Source organism: Brachyhypopomus gauderio, chromosome 13 (assembly GCF_052324685.1).
Source record: "Brachyhypopomus gauderio isolate BG-103 chromosome 13, BGAUD_0.2, whole genome shotgun sequence".
Taxonomy (NCBI): Eukaryota; Metazoa; Chordata; class Actinopteri; order Gymnotiformes; family Hypopomidae; genus Brachyhypopomus; species Brachyhypopomus gauderio.
In genome coordinates, this window is record NC_135223.1 from 13,497,130 (window position 1) to 13,524,629 (window position 27,500).

A 27,500-nucleotide genomic window follows, 5' to 3' on the forward strand; every position below is an offset into this window, starting at 1 on the left:
TGAGTGGAGGTCTGTTTAAGTGGATAAATGACTGATCGATCTCATGACAATGGGACACTGGTGTGCATTTAAAAATGTCCTAAGTAACAAACTCCACTGTATTAATTCATCATTCCCAGTCAGCCAGCACTGCACTGCCCTGGCATCTGCTGGTCTGTTGTGTGTTTATGGTGTACGCTGCATTTCTGAGCCACAATTTCACATACTGCAGCCACACAAATCGCACAACAGCACAAACAATTGGCCTGGGTGCCATCCCTACACACACACACACACACACACACACACACACACACACACACACACACACAGACATATATACTCACGTAAGCAGACATACACACACACACACGCACACACACATAATCCGACACACACACATGCACACACATGCACACACACACACACACACACACACACACACACACACACACACACACACACACACACACACACACACACACATGCATAAATAGACTCAAACAAATTTACACATACACACACACACACACACACACACACACACACTGCCAAAACAAACATACTTTGTGGGGATTTTTAGAGAAAAAATGAAACTGAAGTGTGCGATTGGCAGGCTCAGCATCTACAGACCTGGAAAAATAAAGAGAGAAAAAAAAAAAACGTTCTCCGTGGCTTAAAAAATTCAGGGTTCACTGGCTCCCCCAGAGCTGCAGGCAAGAGGCAGTATATGAGCTTTATCAGCCCCAGCCCAGACACTATTGCAAACTGTGGCCCCTCAGCCAATGTCACAGCTAGCCAGCAATAACAATAATAAAAGCTAATATTGAGGCGGGGTTAAAGGCATAGCCTTTCAAATCCATTCTGCCACCTTTCACTCCCTGTCAAGGGGGGGGGGGGGCAATGGGGCGTGTTCAAGAGAGGAGGGGAAGAGGGGAGGAACGACAGAGGTGGAGAGAAAGGGATCAAAGTTATAGAGGGATGTGTAAAGAGGTGATAGAGAGACGATCAACACAAGACGCCTCGAGAGGGTTCCAGATCGATTCTAATATCCCACCGATATCGCCAATCAGAAACTAGACAGCAGAGTGACTGCCAGGACTGGGATTAGGTGAATTCTAAATAGAAATGCTGAGGTTGAAAGTAACAACAAAATAAACACAAAGCACAACAAATGCTAAACACAACACTAAACAAAAACTAAACACAAAACACTACTAAACACAAACACAAAACAAGTTCTAAACACAACACTAAACACATAATAAACATACAAACACTAAACAAATGCTAAACACAACACTAAACACAACAAATACTAAACACTTGACATATCTTTGTCACAGAGTATAGTTAGAAGCTGCAAATAGTCTTCATGTAACGTGTATGTAGTCGGTATGTAGCAGTATATGTAATCTGTGTGTAAATGTATACAGTCTGTAGATAAGTGTTTGCAGTCTGTATGTAACAATGTATGTACTATGTATGCACCACTGTAAACAGTCCATAACAGTCCACAGTTTGTCTCCTGAATATAACAGAGTATATGGTGGATATGTAACAGTGTATATAGTGAGTATGTAACAGCGTATGCAGTCAACTGAAGACAAGTTACACGGGACCAAGTAGATGCTCAATTTCCTAGCAGCTTCATGACAGATCAGGTCAGATCTCTGTGTTGCTAGAACTTTGTCCCAGTGTGAACTGTTGGGTTCACTGCTAATATCGACATGGATCTGAGACCATTAAAGGAACCAGGACTTTGCAGGCATGAGCTATTGACTGGACTGTGGAAAACAGTACAAAACCAGACAGACTGGTGCTAGCCGTCCTCTGTTATGATGACTCACCACCAGTGGTTAACACCACCTCCCCTACCTGAGGACGGAGGAGGAGTACTGGTTGTTCTGGAGGAAGAGGAAGAGGACTGTAATGTAACATATTGTCTCTGGAGTAACGCCATATTGATTCGTCTTTAAGCCAAAAAGATGCAGAGAAACGTTAGAATCAGTTTACAGGCGGGAAAAAGTCAATGCACCTTGACTAGAGATTTTGGGAAAACAAGATGTTTGTTAAACGATTTGTCACTATAAATTGTGCTTAATATGACAAAGTACATGAGTTAACGAAGTAAAAGGTCCAGCTTGATTTCACATAATCTTTACAAGGCAGAGGCTGAATGAGAAAGTGTGTTCACAAGCAAAACAGAACAACACCAGGACTAAAACTAGAACTAAAATCAGAATTAATGTTCAATCAAGAACTAAAAATAGGATTTTCTCCAGTATGTAGCTTTGGGGGTTGCACGGACTATCAGAACAAGATTTCTCAGCAGATGAAAATCATTGGTATTTCTGGTAATGAGGCCGTGTGACAGGTCATTACTGACCGCACTGGCCACTACACTGACTACTGCACTGGCCACTACACTGACTAACACACTGGGCACTACACTGACTACCGCACTGGCCACTACACTGACTACCGCACTGGCCACTACACTGGATACCGCACTGGCCACTACACTGACTACTGCACTGGCTACTACACAGAGTAACACACTGGCCACTACACTGACTACCGCACTGGCCACTACACGGACTACCACACTGGCCACTACACGGACTACCGCACTGGCCACTACACGGACTACCGCACTGGCCACTACACGGACTACCGCACTGGCCACTACACGGACTACTGCACTGGCCACTACACTGACTACCGCACTGGCCACTACACTGACTACCGCACTGGCCACTACACTGACTACCGCACTGGCCACTACACAGACTACCACATTGGCCACTACACTGACTACCGCACCGGCCACTACACTGACTACCACACTGGCCACTACATGGACTACCGCACTGGCCACTACACTGACTACCGCACTGGCCACTACACTGACTACCGCACTGGCCACTACACTGACTACTGCACTGGCCACTACACTGACTAGAGAGCAGCATGCGCAGAATCTCTGGACCACAGGTGCTCTAGAGGTTTGAGGAGGAATCTCCTAACATGGTGACCAACCATGACAGACAGGAAGTCGGCTAAGCCTAACAAAGAACAAGACTGAAGACACTTTGGTTTTGTCAGTGAATGTTAGCTTTTAGAAAGACCTCATTTGCAGAGCCTTTCTAACAAAACATGGCAATGTTATTTAGGATCGTGATGATTTGGCCAGTTATCAATACTCCCACGAAAATGGACAAATGAATGTAAGAAGATGGAGCTGTGTGGCCGTGTTGTGGGGTGTGGGAGGGGAACAGCAGTGGGCAGAATGTGATCTGTGAAAAAGAAGAGCATCAATCTATAAATGAATTAACTAACTGCTGAAGACAAATCTTGAAAAATGACTAAGTGAAAAAATATGGCCTAGCACAAAGTCAATGTGATGAGTTATAGTCCTCTCACACTCTCCCTCACACACACACACACGCACACACACACACACACACACACACGCACACACACACATACACACGTACACACACACACCTCCTATAAGCACTACACCTGCAGTATCCATCATAGAATCATACACACTGTAAAAAACAGAACTTAAAATCGCTCACCTTACTATGATTTTTAGTTTAGCTGAGCCAAAAATAATTAATTGCACCATAAACTATAACAAAGTAATTAGATCGGCTTACTTTATTGAGTTTCTTGTTAAAAGTTGATCTGACCTTATAACCTTCATTGTCAAAACATACAAATTGTAGTTGAACCCTAGTTAAGGCCAGGCCAACTCCTCTGCGCATGCTCAATTTGACTCCTTAGTTGAGAACGGGGCGGGGTTTGCGATTTCTGCCAGAATTTGACTCCGAACAACTTGAAATGGATTTCACCTGCAGCAAGCAGCGACCTACGCTACTCTGAACTGAATATTAACGTCCAAATGTGTTTTATCATTTGTCTTATATGACCCAACTTCAGTTAGCTATTCTTAGTATTGAATTTAGAGATTTATGTACATGTGAAATACATACCAGTCAAGTTTTGTATTTAATAATACGAGACATTTCTCGTATCTGACGTAATCGCGTATCGTGTAATTTGCATAATCGGTTATTTGCATATAGCTGCAATCGAGGCTGTAGGAGAGACGAAAACATCTTTGGAGTGGCAAAAAGTGAAGAAGAAACACCCCAAATATGTTTTGAACTACAAATGTGACTTTCCAGTATTTTCCCGTATTTTCAGTTTTCAATTATTTTTTTTTTTTAAGCATTCATGTGCCGCGCCAAACAGAATTCTGTCACTAGCCTCGCGAGAACTGCCACCTGCAGTAGTCTGGGTAGCAGTTCTCGCGAGGCTAGTGACAGAATTCTGCACATGAATGCTTTAAAAAAAATAACAATTGAAAACTGAAAATACGGGAAAATACTGGAAAATAAAAATACGGGATGACGCCGGGACAGAGCGGTAAAATACGGGACTTTCCCGGCCAAAACGGGACACTTGACAGGTATGGAAATATACATTATCTGAACAAGATATTGTAGCGTCGGGGTGACGTCATTACCCATGAGCCCTTGCGGCTCCGGCCCTGTTATGCGTATTTATGTGGTGTTTATGTCTGTATAGTGTTATATATTATTGATTATTAATTGTGTGTTATTAGTTAAGTCACCCCGGTCCATTTTTTTATGTACATGTGCATTATCCGAGTTTCCCCTCCATGTATGTGTAACGTAGTCATCTTCATGACCTCCCCCTGTGTTTCATGTGTAAGGCCAAGTTAGTTAAGGCCTTGAGTTTGATCTAATCGTGCCTGTGAGTGCCAATTTTCTTGCGAGGTGAGAATAAAACTTCTGTTCTTGATAATGGACTTGTCTGTGGCCTTTTGCTCCCACACCATTCCACAATATAATAAGTTGACACAACTTTAAAAAACTTGGAACTCCTGGTATGTAACTTACATTTTGAGGTTTATATACATGGGCAAGATAAATTATCTGAACAAGATATAGTAAGTTAGCATAACTTGAATCATTTGGAATTATTTGTAGGCAATACTTAAAATCTGAAGTTTATATACCTGTGAAAAATAAATAATTGGAACAAGAAATAATAAGTTGGCTCAACTGAGTGAATTTCTTAAAAACTTAAGAGTTTGAGTTGGGATCAAAACTCAAAAATCGAGTGCAGTAAGTTGCCTTGAAATTTTGAGTTTTCTCAACTTTTTCTTTTTTACAGTGCAGCTACTATGTTTCTAAGCCTCCAAAATGGTCCCAGTGCCAGACTCTCTCCCTCTCACTGTCTTGGTCTCCTTCTGTGCTTCTCTCTCCTTCTCTCTGTCTCTTTCCCTCTCCGTGTCTCTCTCTCCTGCTCTGTCTATTTCTCTGCCTCTCTCCCACTCTGTCTCTCTCTCCCCCTCACTCTCTGTCTGTCTGTCTCTGTCTGTCTGTCTGTCTCTCACTCTCTCTCCCCCTCACTCTCTCTCTGTCTGTCTGTTTCTGTCTGTCTGTCTCCCACTCTGTCTCTCTCTCCCCCTCACTCTCTGTCTGTCTGTCTGTCTGTCTCTCACTCTCTCTCCCCCTCACTCTCTGTCTGTCTGTCTGTCTCTGTCTGTCTGTCTCTCACTCTGTCTCTCTCTCCCCCTCACTCTCTCTCTCCCCCTCACTCTCTGTCTGTCTGTCTCTCACTCTCTCTCCCTGCTTCTCCCTCTCAAGATTTATTCCAGCCAGCTTCTTCACAAGTCCTCTCTCTCTCTGCCATCATTCTCCTGCCCTGGCCAGTAATCCTGTCCCCACAGCAGGGACTGTTGAGAGTGCGGTCCAGTCCAACTCCCCGGTACCGCTCTGTCCTCTGTTCCCCACGAGCAGTGCTGTGTTGTGGGGACAGGACATGCCAAACAGCCTGTACCTCCCTCCACCGTGTTCAGCCTCTCTCTCCATGCCCACTCTGCCATCGTTTAGATGGGTCTGCTGGCAGGAGGGAGGAGAGCTGTGTGAAGGTTCACCTCTCCCAACAAAATGGCGGTGGGATGGGCTGGCTCGAGGGTCGTAGTGACATTGTCAGCGTCATTAAGACAATTAAGATAGAAATGTGAGGAGAAGTGTCGCCGGCATTCTTGAAGCACCAGGCTCCTTTATCTACAGGGGGTGTCACAGCATGAAAAGTGTATGTGTGTGTGTGTGTGTGTGTGTGTGTGTATGTATGTGTGGTTGTCGTGGGGAAGCAGCTACCCAATCAAAGAGGGGAATGTGAAAGAGTCCCACCATGAGAACTCTGCTTCTGCTGCCTGTCAGAGTAAACTAAACCATGAACACTGTTTATCTCAGCTGTGCAGACGTGAGCTCACTTTCAAACTCAAAGAAAAACTCACGTGGTGACTGAAATCGACCCTAATTGTACAATTTCTAGGAATTATAAACGGCCTTTATTTCTGGAGACAGCAGACGCAGTTTTCATGGGGCAATTATTACAACTGGAGCAAAGCGTCAGTTAGAAATATTTACCACTGTGGGAGCTGCTGCACTGCTGCCTCGAGAGACTGTGTGAGTCTACCAGGAGATAGTGGGAGTCTGTGTGAGTCTACCAGGAGATGGTGGGAGTCTGTTTGAGTCTACCAGGAGACCGCGGGAGTCTGTGTGAGTCTACCAGGAGATGGTGGGAGTCTGTTTGAGTCTACCAGGAGACCTTGGGAGTCTGTGTGAGTCTACCAGGAGATGGTGGGAGTCTGTTTGAGTCTACCAGAAGATGGTGGGAGTCTGTTTGAGTCTTCCAGGAGACCTTGGGAGTCTGTGTGAGTCTACCAGGAGATGGTGGGAGTCTGTGAGAGTCTACCAGGAGATGGTGGGAGTCTGTTTGAGTCTACCAGGAGACCTTGGGAGTCTGTGTGAGTCTACCAGGAGACTGCGGGAGTCTGTGTGAGTCTACCAGGAGATGGTGGGAGTCTGTTTGAGTCTTCCAAGAGACCTTGGGAGTCTGTGTGAGTCTACCAGGAGATGGTGGGAGTCTGTGTGAGTCTACCAGTAGATGGTGGGAGTCTGTGTGAGTCTACCAGGAGACCTCGGGAGTCTGAGTGAGTCTACCAGGAGACTATGGAAGTCTGTGTGAGTCTACTAGGAGACCGCAGGAGTCTGTGTGAGTCTAGCAGGAGATGGTGGGAGTCTGTGCGAGTCTACCAGGAGACTACAGACCCTGGCCGGGGTTCTGAAACTGGCAACACTATGGTGGACCACTGCCCGAGCATGTGGAGAAAGGCGGGATCACTAGATCGCTCACAGTCGCTCACAATTAAGGGGGACAGATGGTGTGAGTTAGGATAGCAGACATCCCAAGTCACCCGGATGTTCCGGAAGTCTCCGATGAAGTGCATGCAAAACAGGGAGGGTTTTGTTTGGCCTGTTTTCTGTAAAGAGTCAGTCAGCCAATCAGTTTTTAGTGTGGACGGGCAGTGTGTCTCTTGGATGGCATGCATTCAGTGAGTGAGAGAAAATGTGTCATGGCAGAGGCAGAGTATGGAAGCAGGACTTTCCAAAAAGAGAATTAACAAAACTCATTTCAGCTCCGACTACTTGAAAGTGTACCCATGTTTGACAACAGCGAAAAACAACAAAAGTTTAGCCCAGTGTACTGTTTGCCATAGTGATTTCAGCATTGCCCACGGCAGGCTAAAGGAATGGTGATGCGAGTTCATGTGACAAATACACATATTATTCCTCTCAAATAGCCAAATATGCGCTCATGGCCAACATGAACAGAGCAAAGTCCTTGGACTTGTTTAAAGTTACAGTGCAATATAAAAACAGTTTACAGAGATGGTAAATGTAGTAATTGTATTGTTTGTCACAATCACTAGTTGTATCCTGCTGAATAGAGAAACTAAATAAAAAAATAACAGACATATCAAGGAAATGATATCTTCTGCTTTTATATGTGTAACCACGGCATGTTAGAGAAAAGTGCCGGGAAGGCTGATCCAATATATCTCAGTTCTTCTCCCCAGACAAGCAACGTCTAATGGAGAAGGTTACCACAGCTGAGGTGTATGTCTTTTATTGTAGAGCATAACCTACCATTCAACATGTGTAGGCACACCGGCACGTTATTTAGGAAAATGTTCTCAGACTCTGAAATAGCAAAGAATTATGATTGCTCTCCCACAAAGACAGCAGCTGTGGTGAACCTGGCACTGGATCCCGAGTGCTCAGAGGATGTGTACAAGTTGCTGCGCACAGAAAAAGGCCATACGGTATTATGGTTGATAGAAGCAATGACATCATGTGTGAAATGAAGTGTGCCATTTTAGTCAGGTACTACAGTGAAACACAGGATAAGGTGGCAGTGGGATTTGTAGACATGTCAGTTTGTAATGATGTCAAAGCTGAGGACATCTTCAACTGTACTGAGTCGTCTATGCATGACAGGCCTTCAATGATCCAAGTCCATAGAACTCAGCAGTGACCACTGCAATGTCATGAATGGTCAGAACAACTCTGTCTAATCAAGAGTGAAAGCACAGACCTGTCGTGCACAGACCTGTCACACGCAGACCTGTCACGCGCAGACCTGTCACGCGCAGACCTGTCACACGCAGACCTGTCACGCGCAGACCTGTCACGCGCAGACCTGTCACGCGCAGACCTGTCACGCGCAGGTCCAAGTCACTTGGCGAACATATGTGCCAGAACTGCTGCTAAGGAGCTCTCAATGTCAGTTCTGGAGACCTGCTAATTGACATCTACTACAAATGAGAGAAAATCTCAAAAAGCAGAGAGGAACTGAAGCAGTTTCAGGACTCCTGTAACATAACTCAGCACAGAGTACAAAAACACCGTCCCACATGTTGGCTTCCGTGGGGACAGATTTGGACCATCTCCTGATCCAATGGCCCACCTTTAGCTCATCTTTTGAGTCAGAAGAAAAAAAAAAAATTTTAATCAGAAGTCTAAGGATATTCAGAAGAGGCGTACAGACCCCACAATGAAGCTGTATGCTTGTTGTCTTTACAGTGTAACTCAGTGCTTTGACAAATTTAATCAATTTTTTAAAAACAAGACCCCTGTTAGAAGCTAAATGACGATGAAGATCTCCTGCATGACATTGCAAGCGGGGTTATTCCTGAAACATTTAGAGAGAATACATTACAGGAATTAGATGCAAGCAACCCAGAAATTCACTGTGCAGATAAAGATCTTTTTGTTGGATTTTTGACAAGTAGGTATTTGCAAGGTAAGGAAACACTTTCCTTTTTATGCATTTATGTGAGATGCTATCAGAAAATACAGGAAAAGTTCCCAATGGGAGACCAAATCTTGACAAATCTGTCATTGGTCAATCCAGTGAACCAAGATGATGTGGTACCATAGCAGATTATGGCTTTGGCTGAGAGATTCCCCAGTGGGATTATGGCAGATGCCAGAGTACAACTCCACTTGGAAGTCCTAGATTATGTCTCATAACCCAACATCCTACTCTGGAAGCCCTGGTCCAATAACACAGCTTTACTAGCTGATAAGTTCTTTGTCAAACTGTCCAATGTCTGATCTGTGAGCTCAGGGCAATTAAAATGTGCAGAAATTTTAAAGGCTGCTACTGCCACTGGTGCTGCCGGACTCCAGTTGTGATGTGTTAAGAGACATCAGCCTGGTGAGCACATCAAGGCTCAGGAGTCAAACGTCACACCAGTGCTGGGTGCTGGGTGTTGGGTGCTGGGTCCTAGCTCTGGCTCCTGGGGCACCTCCCTGAAATGAGTTGCAACTTGGGATGTCTGGGACAGTAATACATGTGTCTGTGAGTCTCTCGTGCGCTCCTGCATTTGGAGACTGACCCACCTCGAGTCAAAGCCAAGCCTGGTTACTGCGTCTCCCACTCGTCTACTTGCCCAGACTTGCCCAGACTTGCCCAGACTTGCCCAGACTTGGCACCGCTCATTGGTTTTTGTTTACATTTTTGGCACTGGGTGGATTCTGCCACCCGAGACTGACTCATGTTTACCATCTGACATTAATTCCTTATGTTATTAAACAAATGAGAAATCTTCTTTCATGACCTTCGTTCACGGTGATGGTGGGGGTGGTGGGGTGGGGGGGGGAATGGGGTGTGAAGAGCAAACAGGGGAGAGAATAAACTTAATAACTCCCGTACATTTTGTTCTGAATATGTTCCATGAGACAATAGAAACATTTCACTTGCTCTAATTGAATCAGTCTCAAAATATCTCTCCAGACATCTAATGCATAAAAAAGACTAAATTAGATTTTTTTTTTCCATTATTAAACTTCATTTAATGGAGTCTTTAGGTGTGTTTCTGTCTCGCATTGGCAAAAAAAAAAGAAAGCTGTGAATTTGCATGAGCCCTATTTTCTTCACAAGGTAAGAGAAGGACAAAAGTCAGTCGTAGCGAAATTATGTTCATCCCATTAAGCAACAAGAGCCTGGTGAAGTGATCCTTCGTAAGTGGCGATTGCTTTGCTAAATGTTTGAAAATGAAATGAGGTTCAAACCTTGCCGGTGATTACCAGAGGAATTAGCAAACTGTGTTTAACAGTAATTTCTTACATACTCAAAATAGCACAGACTCAGTAGTGGTATTTTTAGATGAATGTGGGTGTTAAAAAAATCTGCAGCATAATTTAGCTTAGAAGGAATAAAAAGTGTGTACGAGAAAGATCCGCACAGAGATCCATCACTGGTTCTTTATGATGCAGCATGACAAGCATTCCGTCACCTATAAAGCACCGGGACGTGTGTAAAGCACCAGAACCCAACCGTTCCACTCGGCTTTACCCTGAAGTTTTCACTTTTTTCTTCTGTCGTGTTTTTTCTGTTTGAATTTTCTCTGCGATGAACTCTGTGGGAGTCACAGAGGACCATTTAGGGATGGAAAGTGATTTCTCTAGGGCTGCAATCCATGAAATCTTTCTTCTTTTTGGTCTGTGTACTAGTCCAGTCTGATATTACCACAACATGGCTCCTAGAACTCAACTCCATTACTTCAAATATTACATTCTGACAAAAAAAACCCCACACTGACAAACATTTCATGTTTTAAAAGTTGCTGCACACCAGATGTTGTTTTGAATATCCCTTTCCCTACGCAGTTAACCATTTCTCTAAGAATGTCCAGCCGAGCCTTAAAAATCGCTCTTAACCTTGTGATGTGTGTCCCTGGCGATGGCGAACGCATTACACGACCAATCGCATAGCTTCATCCCAGCATCTGATGTTCAAAACCAAATATCCGAGCTGCGGCGACGTGCGAGGTTTAAACGGGATTATTCACAGCGCCTGCTTCAAGGCTAGTCTGCTGGCTCTCGCCTTCACTAGATGAAACAAGGCAATAAAGGCCTGGTGAGCAGCTGTGTAACCCAGGTCAGCGCTTCTTCTGAGCAGCTAAGACTGAGAGGGCCTTCAGGTTCAAACGTGGATACACATTAATATTCCTCTGGTGCTTGACCATGTCAGAAACGCCCAGCGGAGCCGGAGACAGGCAGGGAACAGGCCCGGGGAGTGTCTGGCAGGGCGGCGTGTTGGCCTGCCACTGCTGGGCCTGCCCGTGTCTGGATCTTTGAAGATAACAGTCATATTAATAAACAAGGCCCGCAATTACTGTGACACACACACACTCACATATGCACACACACACGCACAGGGGGGCGGGAGATATCCCACATCCAAACTGACGGGTTGTTGTCCTTAAAAGTGAAACCTGGTAGTGATCCTGCAGTAAACCCTCAAAGCCTGAGCGTGCACACACACACACACACACACACACACACACACACACACACACACACACACACACACACACACACACACACACACACAAACAAACAAACAAACAAAAAATCATAAGATATAAATGTCACATGTCCACAACACTTGCCCTGTTTGAACTGGGTAGGTCATCACTCCAGTCGACATATATACAGTCACTTAATTCCAACCAGGCACTCGAATTGGAAGATTCCCAATTAACAAAATGTTTTAGTGTGGTGCATTTGCACTTGGCTTTAGAAGGTCACGTGTGCAGTCCAATTAAACTGACTGCTGCAATGTCAGTGTGCTAAAGTCCTTGATTAGACACGTCCGAGCGTGTGTTAGACAGTCCTCAGTGATGTAGCCGTACTGCCCTGATCTACATGGGTGACTGCAGGGATCAGAAGGGGCGTCGTACCTCTTGTCATCACGATGCCTGCCAGCCCTTTGTGACACGCTGCAGAGGAGCGGCCAATCAGCTTGCTGTATTTCTCCCTCACCAAATGAAACATGGCGTCCGCAAAGTCCTGCAACACACACACAACCAAGGAGGCGTCAGTTCTCGTCAAAAAACAAAACTAAACAAATCCCTGATGATGGTGGCAGACATGGAGGGCTCTCGGTCTGTTCCAGCAGGCAGAGCCAGACTACCGTCTGAGACGCTTCCAAACTGCAACTAAACATAATTGACTTTAAACATCATTCACCACACATTCGGCGTTCCATTTAAAATCATGTATGATGAACAAAGACCAGCTTAAGAAACAGCGCAGATATTTGCCTGATTCAGGATCAGGCCATAAAGATTCTCCAGGTGTTTGGCTCCCTGTTCTGCAGCAGGCTGGCAGATCCAGGTCAAAGCACGGCCTGCCTCGGAGTAATTAGTCAGAGAGGCTGCGTTTGAGGGAGTCTTTGTCCGAGACACTTTCACTAATGAAACCCAGCGATTTGTTTAGTAACATCAGAGCACCCTCAAATGAACCATCTGTCCACTGTTGCCGTGTGTGTGTGTGTGTGTGTGTGTGTGTGTGTGTGCGTGTGTTGGGGGGAGGGGGGGTTTGTAGAATTCAGCCAGCTGAAAAATCATCTCTGTCCCCCGTTCGCAGAATGAGGGCAGGCCAATTCTGCCCAGACTGCAGGACAGATGTTTAAACAACCTGTATGAGAGCACACACACATACATTCCCCCCCCCCCCCCCCCCCACACACATACATATACAAACCCCCCTACACACATGCACCCACACACATATACATACCACCCCCCCACACATACTTATCTCACGCACACATACATACCCACTTGCACACACAAACGCTCTCTCTCTCTCTCTCTAACACACACACACTCACATTTCACACCACACACCGCCTTTGGATCAAGTACATATACTACTACATGTAGCAATTAGCACCTTAGATCCCAGTGGGTACACTCTGTCTCTCTCTCTCTTTTTCTCCTTCTCACTTGTAGGTACATGCATATGCCCGTGGAGACACACACACACACACACACACACACACACACACACACACACACACACACACACACACACACACACGATGAATGAGGATTGTGAAGTAGCAGGAGAGAAGAGCTGAACAACACGTAGCTTCGAGAAAACAGAATCAAAATCCAACAAACCCCTTTACACAAACATCTCTCTCTCTCTCTCTCTCTCTCTCTCTCTCTCTGTCTTTTTATTTCTCTCTCAGTGAATGACACTGTCAACTCATGGCAGTCACTGAGCTAAAAGAGGATGAAGACTTTTCGCCATCTTGTATGAACCTCTGGCAGTGAGATTCAGGCACAAAGTGATGATAAAGAACAGAGACACCAAATCCCTAGTCTGCATTTTCATTTTAAGCCCTGAATAACCAAAGAGAACCAGAGTGACATACAGTAAACACACATATGTCATAAATAAATGACATATAGCGCATAATTAGTGGGAAATGTTTTTAACTTCACTGCCATCAAGTGCATAGCCCAGCTGCTCCAAACATCCCCAGAGTGCGAAATGCTCAAATACAGAAACATTTACTCCATCTTCACTCTACACACTTCCAAAATTAAAGCAGAAAGCAACTAAACAACTAAACAAACCCCCCACCCACACCACCCCCCACAACTTATTATTAGGAAACAGGACAGGATCATTAGTTCCAGTTAAAACCACCAGTTAAAACCTCCTTGCGGACTAATTTGAATGCGACTGAACAACAGGTTAACGTTTTACCAGAGTATAAAAGACATTAACTGATTCCAGCAGTAAGGAGGTTTTTAAATGCCTCTTGGTCATAATTAAGCATAACGCCCAATGTCACCTTAATAAAACATCCTTTATTGGTGACATTAAAGGGATTAAAATGGATAGCCAACACTGGTGTTTCTCCAAGGGGGAGGGGTGGACGTGTGGTCAGCACGGTCAGGCGAGGAGCTACAACCTCCACGAGACAGGCCGACGAACCTCGGGCTCCTGCTGGATAGCGGAGGAGGTTCCCCGTGATAAAACATTTCACCGCAGTGAGAGGGGAGGAATGACCTTAGATCGTATGTAGAGAGAGTGAAGGAGAGAGGGATAGAGTTGGGGAGAGATGGAGAGAGAGAGAGAGAGAGAGAGAGAAAGAGGAGATATGAAGAAAGAGGGAGAGATGGAAAGGGAGGAAGAGGAATATAGAGAGAGAAAAAGGTGGAGAGATGAAGAGGGAGCAATAGGGAGAGAGAGGTAGAGAGTGGGAGAGAGAGAGAAAGAGGGAGGGAGAAAGAGTGAGGGAGAGAGCAACTGGGTCAACCCATTTGATTTCAAATGAATGGGTGTCTCATTCTTGAGTGTTTTTTTGAGTGTCTTTTGTCATGTCACAAGTATCACTCACCTTAAAGAAATTGGAGAGATACTTGAAGCAGAATGACGGAATGGACCAGAACCAGAGGTGAGCAATGAAATCGCAGGGAATGAGAGAAAAAGTGTGAAAAAGAAAAAGAGACAAAGAGTGAAAGAGAGAGGGAGGGAGTGACAGAGAGAAAAAGATGGACAGAGAGAGGGGAGGGAGAGAGAGAGCTTCAAAACACTGGATAAGCTTGACTTGCTTTTGGCCTGAACTCACAAAGATCACAGAGCATTTTGTTGAGGTGAACTCAAGGTTCTTTCAGGATCAGAGTACTGAATATGAATCAACCTCAATCCATACACACACACACACACACACACACACACACACACACACACACACACACACACGTAGCCATGTTTTCATCTGCATCTCTTTATGGCTTGTGTCACGCTCTTGTCATGGACCCAGGTACATTTTTACTCAGCATTGAGCACTGGGGACTCAAAATGTCTTCCTGAGACCAGCTGAGGGCACAGAGGATCTAAAGATGAACAGATGTAACTCACAGGCACATACAGGCAAGAACTGTAGAGCTGGATAATGATGATGACGATGACGACGATAGCGATAATGATGATGATGATGACATCAATGATGACGATGATGATGGAAAACCCTCTGTGTTACCTGAACTGGACCTGATACATTTGATACATTTTGTTAAATGTTATAATGATGTTTTTAATTGCAAAAAAAAAAAGTTAGTTAAGATGGTCTCAGATACAAAAGTCAAAGTATTTCGCACAACTCTGTGTGTGTATTGTGTGTGCCAGTTCTGAATAAAAAAGTAACATTGTTTGATTGTTTCAAAAAGGAACACATGCATCACAAAACTGATTGAATCTTGACTCAACAAAGATAGAAATTATATGTTTAAAACAACTAAAAGATATTCTGTTTGAAAAATATATGGGGGGGAAATGGATTCTAGATGTGTAAAGCAGAGTGAGAGAAAGAGCAAAAGAGGGAGAGAAAAAAGCAATAGAGAGAGAGAGAGAGAGAGAGAGAGAGAGAGGTGATGGGGGAGTGGGGAGTGCTGGGGAGGCAGACACTAGGACCAGGGAGGCGCATCCACATCTCTGAGAACCTTTTTTATGCATTTTCAATTTTTCTCAATTTAAAAACAAAGTAAGTTGGGAATGATGCATCAGTGTTAATAACAAAATGGCTTTCTGTTTCTCTTATCTGACTCAATGCAGAGCGAGGTTATAATAGTTTTGGATTTTTCATCATAGTTTAGTTTTTATTTAATTGTGACTTTTTTTCTAATTCAGTTAGTTTTAATAAATTAGTATGTTTGCTAATTATTAGTTACATTTTTTTTAAGCTTAGTTTTAGTTTAGTTTTCATTAACTTGGTATTAGTTTTAGTTTTTTAATACTTTGGGTTATTTTTCAGGTGCAGGATTCAAAAAGTTCAGAGTAAATATAGTGTAATGAAAACTCATCAAAAGATACCATTTAAAAAATGCATTCAATTACTGTTGAACAACCAACTGTCCACAAATACTGTAAAAGTCCACAAGATAGAAGCCATAAGTGCAAAATGTGTAATACTGTTACTGAAAATTGCCAGACTAAGGACAGACACGAACATAGGAACTTTTTGAAGGCAATCGTGTCACACATTCGTGTTGACATCCAGTCTCAACACATTAACCAGTGCATGCACCAGCTTGCGGTTTTCCTGCATATTAACTGACCAGCAGCTATTTGATCACTGATGAAAACAGTCCAATATGGTTCTCCTACCTGGTGCTACCTAGCCGGGATGTTACTTCTCTTTTGGCTTGTCAAGGTACTGGCAGTTAGCCCTCTTGTGTGAGCTTTGAGATTCATGGGGTTTTTCCTCTTGAGAACTACTCCATATATTTTATCACCTGTTTCCACTACAGGACATGTAGTCTTTCTCATAGTCATATAAAAAAAAGAATCCCATACAGGACTCTGCAGGTTTTCTCCCAACTTTTGTTGTCGTAATATTGCAGGTTAGCATGGCGAGCAGGAGCTCTAAACAAGAAACGACGTGATAGACCATGAGGTGCAGTACGCTTCTGTCAGTTAATGTAAAACCTCTAGTGAAAAAAATCTATTTCATATCAGTCCACAAGACAAACACAAAAACAAAGTGTATCCTATCTATATATAGTTTTTTAAACATGTAATACAGTTACAGTTAGTTACGCAGGGCATTTACGCAGCGCCCTTACATTTACGTCCTGCTTCAACGACAACAGCACCATCACACTCCCTCGGAAATCAGTTTTGTTGTCAGAGAAATTGTGTCAGAGAAATTTAATTACACAATTATTGGCACCCCTGGTTAAGATGTGTTAAAAGCCTTAAAATAAATGATTTTTTTATTGCAGAAGCATAATCTCACAGTGACAATTGTAGAAAAAAATTAACCTTTAATTAAAAACAAAAAACCTTTCACCTTTAAAAAAAAATAATCCATAATTATTTTTCATAAAATCACACCTGTTCCACCTAGCAATTCCTAGAGAATACATGTAACTGAAGCATCTCTGTCATTTCTGCCCCAGTGATTGAGGGAGAGGATGCTGAGAGAACACAAACAAAACATTTATTCACATAGTTTATAAAGTTTATAAAGATCAGAGTATCTAGGAACCTTTAATTAGTAATTTATCACTTCTGTTTCCCTGAGGTATATATATGATGTGACACAGGCATATTTCTCTAATCCACTCTTCAACATGAGAAAGACGAGAGAGCACACCATTCAAGTAAGGCAGATGAGTGCAGACCTTCATAAGTCAGGCAATGGCTACAAGAAAATAGCCCCCTGTCTACAGCTGCCCAAAGGTTTATCTCGCCACCATGCACAGTCAGGAGGACAGTAGGAGAAGTAAAACATTCTTCAACGCTCACTGTTAGAGAACTGCATGAAGGAGAAGCATCATGGGGTCACAAAGTTACCATAACAATGAGGTGCCATCTACATGCTAACAAGCTGTTTGGGAGGCATGCACAGAAACAGCATTTTCTCACTTACAAACATAAACAAACATCTGGAGTTCACTAAGTGGTTCTGGGACTTCAACATAGACCGTGTGCTTTGGTCAGTTGAGACCAAGGTAGAGATTTTTGGCAACGAACACTCTAATGGGTCTGGAATAACACAAAAGATGAGCATGCGGAGAAGCACCTTATGCCCACTGTGAAGTATGGAGGAGGATGTGTGGAGTATGGAGGAGGATGTGTGGAGTATGGAGGAGGATGTGTGGAGTATGGGGGAGGATGTGTGGAGTATGGGGGAGGATGTGTGGAGTATGGGGGGGGATGTGTGGAGTATGGGGGAGGATGTGTGGAGTATGGGGAGGATGTGTGGAGTATGGGGAGGATGTGTGGAGTATGGGGGAGGATGTGTGGAGTATGGGGGAGGATGTGTGGAGTATGGGGGAGGATGTGTGGATTATGGAAGAGGATGTGTGGAGTATGGGGGAGGATGTGTGGAGTATGGGGGAGGATGTGTGGAGTATGGGGGAGGATGTGTGGAGTATGGGGGGGATGTGTGGAGTATGGGGGAGGATGTGTGGAGTATGGGGGAGGATGTGTGGAGTATGGGGGAGGATGTGTGGAGTATGGAGGAGGATGTGTGGAGTATGGGGGAGGATGTGTGGATTATGGAGGAGGATGTGTGGATTATGGAGGAGGATGTGTGGAGTATGGGGGAGGATGTGTGGAGTATGGGGGAGGATGTGTGGAGTATGGAGGAGGATGTGTGGAGTATGGGGGAGGATGTGTGGAGTATGGGGGAGGATGTGTGGATTATGGAGGAGGATGTGTGGATTATGGGGGAGGATGTGTGGATTATGGGGGAGGATGTGTGGATTATGGAGGAGGATGTGTGGAGTATGGGGGAGGATGTGTGGAGTATGGGGGAGGATGTGTGGAGTATGGAGGAGGATGTGTGGAGTATGGGGGAGGATGTGTGGATTATGGAGGAGGATGTGTGGAGTATGGGGGAGGATGTGTGGAGTATGGGGGAGGATGTGTGGATTATGGAAGAGGATGTGTGGAGTATGGGGGAGGATGTGTGGAGTATGGGGGAGGGTGTGTGGAGTATGGGGGAGGGTGTGTGGAGTATGGGGGAGGATGTGTGGAGTATGGGGGAGGGTGTGTGGAGTATGGGGGAGGGTGTGTGGAGTATGGGGGAGGGTGTGTGGAGTATGGGGGAGGATGTGTGGATTATGGAGGAGGATGTGTGGAGTATGGAGGAGGATGTGTGGAGTATGGAGGAGGATGTGTGGAGTATGGGGGAGGATGTGTGGAGTATGGGGGAGGATGTGTGGATTATGGGGGAGGATGTGTGGAGTATGGGGGAGGATGTGTGGAGTATGGGGGAGGATGTGTGGATTATGGAGGAGGATGTGTGGATTATGGGGGAGGATGTGTGGATTATGGAGGAGGATGTGTGGAGTATGGGGGAGGGTGTGTGGAGTATGGGGGAGGGTGTGTGGAGTATGGAGGAGGATGTGTGGAGTATGGGGGAGGATGTGTGGAGTATGGGGGAGGATGTGTGGATTATGGGGGAGGATGTGTGGAGTATGGGGGAGGATGTGTGGATTATGGAGGAGGATGTGTGGATTATGGGGGAGGATGTGTGGATTATGGAGGAGGATGTGTGGAGTATGGGGGAGGGTGTGTGGAGTATGGGGGAGGGTGTGTGGAGTATGGGGGAGGATGTGTGGAGTATGGGGGAGGATGTGTGGAGTATGGGGGAGGGCGGGTGGAGTATGGGGGAGGGTGTGTGGAGTATGGGGGAGGATGTGTGGAGTATGGGGGAGGATGTGTGGAGTATGGGGGAGGGTGTGTGGAGTATGGGGGAGGATGTGTGGAGTATGGGGGAGGGCGGGTGGAGTATGGGGGAGGATGTGTGGAGTATGGGGGAGGATGTGTGGAGTATGGGGGAGGGCGGGTGGAGTATGGGGGAGGATGTGTGGAGTATGGGGGAGGATGTGTGGATTATGGGGGAGGATGTGTGGAGTATGGGGGAGGATGTGTGGAGTATGGGGGAGGGCAGGTGGAGTATGGGGGAGGATGTTTGGAGTATGGGGGAGGGCGGGTGGAGTATGGGGGAGGATGTGTGGAGTATGGGGGAGGGCGGGTGATGTGTTGGGGAGGATGAGTAGGACGTGGGGTGTGGGCAAGGTGCTCTCTACACCTACAACTATCTCCCATCTCCGCGATAGCCTCAGTGTGGTCGTGATGACGGTGCACAGCACAGTTTGCCATAAAAGACACCCACCTCCCGTCTCTGTCTCTCTCTGTCTATCTGTGGTGCCCTGTCTCTCTCTCTCTCTCATCCTGGTTTTACAATTAGCTTAATTTTCCCAATAAAACCCCTTGTTGACAAAGCCCCTCCCCCACCAGATGAACTACAGCTTTGCGGTGTGGCCTGAAAGCGTGTCCAACCTTTCTGTGTGTGCAAGGAACAGATGGGCCAGCAGCCTGAGACAGCCCTGCTCTTACCTCCATCAGCAGCCTGAGACAGCCCTGCTCTTACCTCCATCAGCAGCCTGAGACAGCCCTGCTCTTACCTCCATCAGCAGCCTGAGACAGCCCTGCCCTTACCTCCATCAGCAGCCTGAGACAGCCCTGCCCTTACCTCCATCAGCAGCCTGAGACAGCCCTGCTCTTACCTCCATCAGCAGCCTGAGACAGCCCTGCCCTTACCTCCATCAGCAGACTGAGAAGCCCTGCTTCTTAGACAAGAAGCCAACAAAGGAGAGCTGACGTGAGGTGCAGGTGTGAGGTGCTGATGTGAGGTGCTGATGTGAGGTGCAGGTGTGAGGTGCAGGTGTGAGGTGCAGGTGTGAGGTGCTGACGTGAGGTGCAGGTGTGAGGTGCAGGTGTGAGGTGCAGGTGTGAGGTGCAGGCGTGAGGTGCTGATGTGAGGTGCTGGCGTGAGGTGCAGGTGTGAGGTGCAGGTGTGAGGTGCTGACGTGAGGTGCAGGTGTGAGGTGCAGGTGTGAGGTGCAGGCGTGAGGTGCTGGCATGAGGTGCTGGCATGAGGTGCTGGCGTGAGGTGCTGGCGTGAGGTGCAGGTGTGAGGTGCTGACGTGAGGTGCAGGTGTGAGGTGCAGGTGTGAGGTGCAGGCGTGAGGTGCTGGCGTGAGGTGCAGGTGTGAGGTGCAGGTGTGAGGTGCAGGCGTGAGGTGCTGGCATGAGGTGCTGGCGTGAGGTGCAGGTGTGAGGTGCTGACGTGAGGTGCAGGTGTGAGGTGCAGGTGTGAGGTGCAGGCGTGAGGTGCAGGTGTGAGGTGCTGGCGTGAGGTGCAGGTGTGAGGTGCAGGCGTGAGGTGCTGGCATGAGGTGCTGGCGTGAGGTGCTGGCGTGAGGTGCAGGTGTGAGGTGCTGACGTGAGGTGCAGGTGTGAGGTGCAGGTGTGAGGTGCAGGTGTGAGGTGCTGGCGTGCGGAACGGTAGCGTCTGTGAGCTGAAGCCCTCGGCTCATCCCCAGTCTTCCTGTCCCCGTTTCCCAGAACACAGATGGACTGGGCCACAGGAGCTCAGCAGGACAGTCATGGAGACATGGACAGCCACAAGTCCTTGACCTGCTTAGGAGAATGATCCGGTCATTCTGATACACTAGCAGGTCATGGTGAAACTGCCAAAAATCCAGCAGAATGATCCGGCCTGGAGATCCGACCGCCAACTCGACAGCACCGTCATGCAGTTTGGGTGGAGAGCGAGAGAGGGAATCACCCACCCAAAAAACCATTCAGCTCAGACACCACAGCCGCATATTTATCCTAATGGTGCTGTTTAAATCTTCTAGCTAAAAAACACAGGAAACTATGGTTTCTGAAAACTTGCTATGTATGAGATGTGTGTGCTGTTAAGAAAGTGAGAGGTCACAGGACATCTGCTGACATGCACGTTTGTAAATGGGCTCTCACACATGGACTGATTGTGCAGTTTTGCAGCTAGCTATATTAAACAGATGTAGTGATGCAGCACTGTGTGTGTGTGTGTGTGTGTGTGTGTGTGTGTGTGTGTGTGTGTGTGTGTGTGTGTGTGTGTGTGTGTGCACGCTCAACAGTCATCTTCTGAAATCCATTACAGTCATCTGATCTCAAACACACACACACACACACACACACACACACACACAGAGCCTCTGGTACACATACTATTCCACCAAAAGCAGACCGAAAAATGCAGTTTCAGGACAAGTTCCATCTGGGACGATCACTACAGTTGCCCCTCCACCATGGTTCATCTGTGCACAGTTCGGGTACGTAGCATGTCCTGGACACACCGGTCAGCACACGGTCAGGGACAGAGGAGCTGGAGCCCCCAGAACCCTCGGCATGTGGGTGAAGGGGTGTGAGTCTGCCTGATAAACCCTCTGACAAGACAAAAATACAAGCGCCGGGCTAAGAGCTCAGTGCCCTAAGAGGACCAGAGAGGCTGTCAGAGACACACTAGAGCTTTTAAACATAACGCATCTAATAAAGAGGAGCGAGGAGAGGCTCCATCAAAGGGATAACATGACCTACCCTGAGACACAGAGAGACGAGGGAGGACAGAGACAGAGGGAGACAGAGGGGGACTGTCAGAGAAAGAGACGCTGATGATGATAAGGAAAGTAGATACGCTGTTAGAGAAAAGGGACACACACACAAATCACACACACACACACACACACACACACACACACACACACACACACACACAGACAGAGGGGGATCGTGATGTGCTGAGGGCGCCTCTGCTTGTGCTTTAAGGGCTGTTCACACATCACTCCCGAATCCTCCAGTGATCCTCTAGCACTGTTCTACCATCACTGCACAAACCACACGCTGCTGTGAAAAAGCTTGAGGCCAAATCACACAAACACACACACACACACACACACACACACACACACACACGGCATATGGCTGCCAGGAAGACTGAAAGAGCTTGCATGAATAAAACAGACAATTTACAAATTGAATGGGTTGACATCAGTCAGTTAACATCTAACTTCTCCCCCAGAAGCATCTTAACACAAAGACCACTGTGAAATGGTACAACATGTATTACACTGATGTCCAACCCCCCCCCCCCCCATCCCCCCTTCTCTCCCTCCGTCTCTCTCTCTCTTATTTAAGATGATCCTAATACAATGCGGCCTCTGCTCCAACACGTGTAACTCCGGTCATTAGGCACATGTTGGCGCTCTTCAGGGGTCACCCAGGTGCCCCTCCGTCCTCTGCCTGTCTCCTCGATTCCTCGCCTCACTGTCGTAGTCATGCGTAAAAAGTAAATGAGTCCAGACACCAGAGACCAGGGCTCTCAAGTCTCACGCATTGAGCGTGTGACACACGCATTTGGCTGCTCTGTGGAGGCAGCCCAGCTAACACATCTGCTCTGTGGAGGCAGCCCAGCTAACACATCTGCTCTGTGGAGGCATCACAGCTAACACATCTGCTCTGTGGAGGCATCACAGCTAACACATCTGCTCTGTGGAGGCATCACAGCTAACACATCTGCTCTGTGGAGGCAGCACAGCTAACACATCTGCTCTGTGGAGGCAGCACAGCTAACACATCTGCTCTGTGGAGGCAGCACAGCTAACACATCTGCTCTGTGGAGGCAGCACAGCTAACACATCTGCTCTGTGGAGGCATCACAGCTAACACATCTGCTCTGTGGAGACATCACAGCTAACACATCTGCTCTGTGGAGGCAGCACAGCTAACACATCTGCTCTGTGGAGGCAGCACAGCTAACACATCTGCTCTGTGGAGGCATCACAGCTAACACATCTGCTTTGTGGAGGCATCACAGCTAACACATCTGCTCTGTGGAGGCAGCACAGCTAACACATCTGCTCTGCATTGGTCCATGTCCATAAAATGATCTGATCGATGAAAGGTCATTTTGCTCAGGGCTTCCTGTGTGATTTGTCGTATCAATAGAGTCCAGTAGTTACTGCTGACAGTGCTTCTGTTGAATAATGTGCTTGTTTAAGTAAATTGCCTAAACACATGTTTTTGTATACCCACATCTAAACAAAGCATTTAAACCAGTGATTCTCAACTGGTGGGTCGCGGACACGTTCTTGGTGGGTCGCGGACAGCTTGTTAAAAAAAAAAGAAAGTCTACTCTTCAGATTTTGTACTCGTCTTTTATCTTGAAAAAAGACAGAGGCACATGCCACAGCTCCAGACTGCGACTACAATGGTCGCAATCACGACCATAATGAGTAATAAAATTATTTCACTCGCCAGTGGCGACAGGTGATACAAAAGCATTATATTTTATGGGTGAAGATTTTTTGTCATTGGAAAAATATCCACAATTTTCTTTTGAGGTTGTATTTTAAAAGTTAACCGATATGCTGTAGTTCCCACTCTCATGTTCGCTCTGCCCATTAACAAAAGCGGGAATCACCAGCGTGACTCGCAAAGCAGCGGAGCCGAACTTTAGCACTAAGCGTTAGCTTGTTGAAAATAGCGAAGCCAAAAATATTGGATTTTTTCACACAGTCTACATTTCTGTCGGACCATAAGAGGACACACTCCTTTATAACTGTACATAGTTTTAAGTTTATTTTAATGGGATCAAAAGTCACTCATATACATACTATGAAACTTGGTAAAGTTCGTTTCACGTTTGCATATTCGGAATTCTTTCTTCAATACCTTTAAGTAAAGTTTTTAAAGAACACTTCAACGTCTACTCAAGTCATTTTTTTGATAGAGTACTTGTACTTTTACTCAAGTATGGGTCTCTAATACTTTATACAACACTGCTACAGTTACACAACACAGTTAAAGCCACTCTCTACAGCAGGGGTGCCCACAGTTTTCAGCTTGCGAGCTACTTATAAGATGACCAAGTCAGAAAGATCTACCAGCGGCGAACGTAAGATGTTGAGCGGGGGGGGGGGGGGGGGGACGAACGTAATTTGTTGAGTGGATTGCAGATTGCCTACCGTGAATGTCAATCAAAATACAACTGTCAGTGCAGATGTGCGATTCATCTACTACTATTTTATGTGACGCGATCTACGCACATTCCTTCGCGATCGACCGACACTTCCTTCGCGATCGACCGGTCGATCGCGATCGACGTAATGAGCACCCCTGCTCTACAGTTACACAACACAGTTAAAGCCACCTTCTCCAGTTACACTACACAGTTAAAGCCACCTTCTACAGTTAAACAACACAGTTAAAGCCACTCTCTACAGTTACACAACACAGTTAAAGCCACCCTCTACAGTTACACAACACAGTTAAAGCCACCTTCTCGTTACACAACACAGTTAAAGCCACCCTCTACAGTTACACAACACAGTTAAAGCCACCTTCTCCAGTTACACAACACAGTTAAAGCCACCTTCTCCAGTTAAACAACACAGTTAAAGCCACCCTCTACAGTTAAACAACACAGTTAAAGCCACTCTCTACAGTTACACAAAACAGTAAAAGCCACCCTCTACAGTTACACAACACAGTTAAAGCCACCTTCTCGTTACACAACACAGTTAAACCCACCCTCTACAGTTACACAACACAGTTAAAGCCACTTTCTCCAGTTACACAACACAGTTAAAACCACCCTCTACAGTTACACAACACAGTTAAAGCCACCCTCTACAGTTACACAACACAGTTAAAGCCACCCTCTACAGTTACACAACACAGTTAAAACCACCCTCTACAGTTACACAACACAGTTAAAGCCACTTTCTACAGTTAAACAACACCGTTAGATCCACCCTCTACACCTAAACCAAACAGTGCTAGCTATCTGCTCCATCTAAACCCAGGGGCCTGCTAGTGAGTGTGTGCTGTGGCGAGGTGTGTAAGGGAGCAGGCGCCAGGCAGGCAGGGACGCTTTCATCTGTGGAGGACGGATGTGGAGAGGTGCCGTGCTGGCTCTACATCCCAGCGCAGCTGGTCACGGTCGGCGAGGATCCGCTGCCCATCCCCCGGCGACACCGCTCCGCCTGCTCTGCTCTCCTTGAAGATATGGGTCTGGGCACGGGGCGCCGAGCCCCCCGGCTCACTTCAAACCCGGCCCGGTCCCTGCAGAACGGCGCCGTCGCAACCGCAGCCAGATCACACTCCTCCAGCCCAGTTTATTAGAAGAAGGAGAGAAAACAACCATCGCAACAACCGGTGTTTTTGTTTTTATTTCATTATTATCCGGCTCTACGGTTTTACCACTGAGCGAGGCTGGGACCGTTATGGAAACGTCACGTGCGCTCCGAGCTCAGAGCAGGCATTTACGAGCTGTTGTTCGCAAACGATAAACAAGTCATGTTAGTAGAGGAAGCAAACGTTCTCCTGGCCTGCCCTCCTCCTCACGGCCGGCTAAGCAGGCCATATACCTCCGGTGTCCTGAGAACTGATCCGTGCCCCAGAGCACCTGGCGGCCAGCAATAATGCGTGAAATATTGATATGGTCCCGCCGGCCCACCACACCTGACATTTGATTCATAGCTTAAGGTGTTCTTTTTTAATTCTAAGCAGTCAACAAGGGATCAAGGGAAAATGTCAAAGAGCGCTGCGTGGCAGGAGCGAGACTGGAGAAACGCGACCGATCTCCAAAACTTAAGCTGTGATCATGGAGAGAGAGAGAGCGAGAGTGAGAGAGAGAAAGGGGGAGTGGGAGAGAAAAAGAGGAAGGGAGGGGGAGATAGAGAGAGAGAGAGGGAGAGAGAGGGGTAGAGAGAAACAGGGAGTGATAGTTTTTTTTTAAGGAAAAACCAAAAACTACTAATCTATTCAAAAAAGTGAGACAAAGACATAAGGATGAAAGAAATAGAAAAACTGGAAAAAATGAAAAGAAGGAAAGGCAAGAGGATGTGCACAATAAATGAAAGAATGAGAGGGAGAGAAACGTGTGGTGACGCCATCTTCGTTTAGGATGCCAGTAAACTGACACATTCACTCTGACTCTCACACTCCACTGACTGTGGAGCACAGAAAATTAAAACACGGTTCAAGCCACACTGTGTGAGGGGAAGAAACACCAATAATTAGATTTATAAAAACCTTAACGTGGCTGGAATTTATAACACTCTTATTGTTCACTACATGTGCACCTTGTGGTCTAGCGTGCATTTTTCCAACTGCAACCACAGACCGGCATTCATCCTTATACACACCAACACATGCACACCGACACAAAGACATACACACACAGACATTAACATGAGCAGACACGTCAGCACACACATATACATCCATACACAGCCATGTGTACAACACACACACACACACACACACACACACACACACACACACACACACACACACACCCACACACCCACTTGTCAGCACATAAATATATGCACACACAAACACACACACACAAACACACACACACACACACACACACACACACACACACACACACACACACACACACACACACACACACACACACACACACAAAGCAGGGCTATAATCCTAATGCTGAGGCAACAGTGTGGTGCTTAGGGGAATGTTGGGAGATTATCACCACACTGTGCACTGGGCTTCGGCACTGACATGCAACGGTACTGAGGGGAGGCTGATTATACACAGATAAATGATGAGGGTTATGTAAAGGACACAGAATAACTGGACTCTACCCATAATTCATCATTCTAACTCGCTGACTAAGCAAAATGACACCCATGTAGAAGGACATGGAGGAAGAAGATAATAATTCTCCCTTGCTTTCTTTCCATCTCTCTCTCCTTCATTCTGCTACTCTCTCTTTCCGATTCTTTTGTCACTCTTTGTCCCATTTTCTCTCCCTCTAACGTTATACATTTTGTGCTCTCCATCTCTTTCTCTCTCTCTGTCTATCTCATATATATCTAATGACAGACAGAAAAACAATTGACAAGCCACCATTTGACACAATAGATGTAACTGACA

General features: G+C 46.2%; 1 protein-coding gene across 1 annotated transcript in view; it reads right to left on the reverse strand.

The window, feature by feature from the left end:
* adarb2 (adenosine deaminase RNA specific B2 (inactive)) overlaps positions 1–27,500 on the reverse strand; it is a 141,076-nt gene that overhangs the window by 18,021 nt on the left and 95,555 nt on the right. Inside the window, exon 4 of the mRNA XM_076971218.1 lies at positions 12,125–12,233. Within this exon, the coding sequence (XP_076827333.1) occupies positions 12,125–12,233 (109 nt within the window). The remainder of the gene's footprint in view (positions 1–12,124; positions 12,234–27,500) is intronic.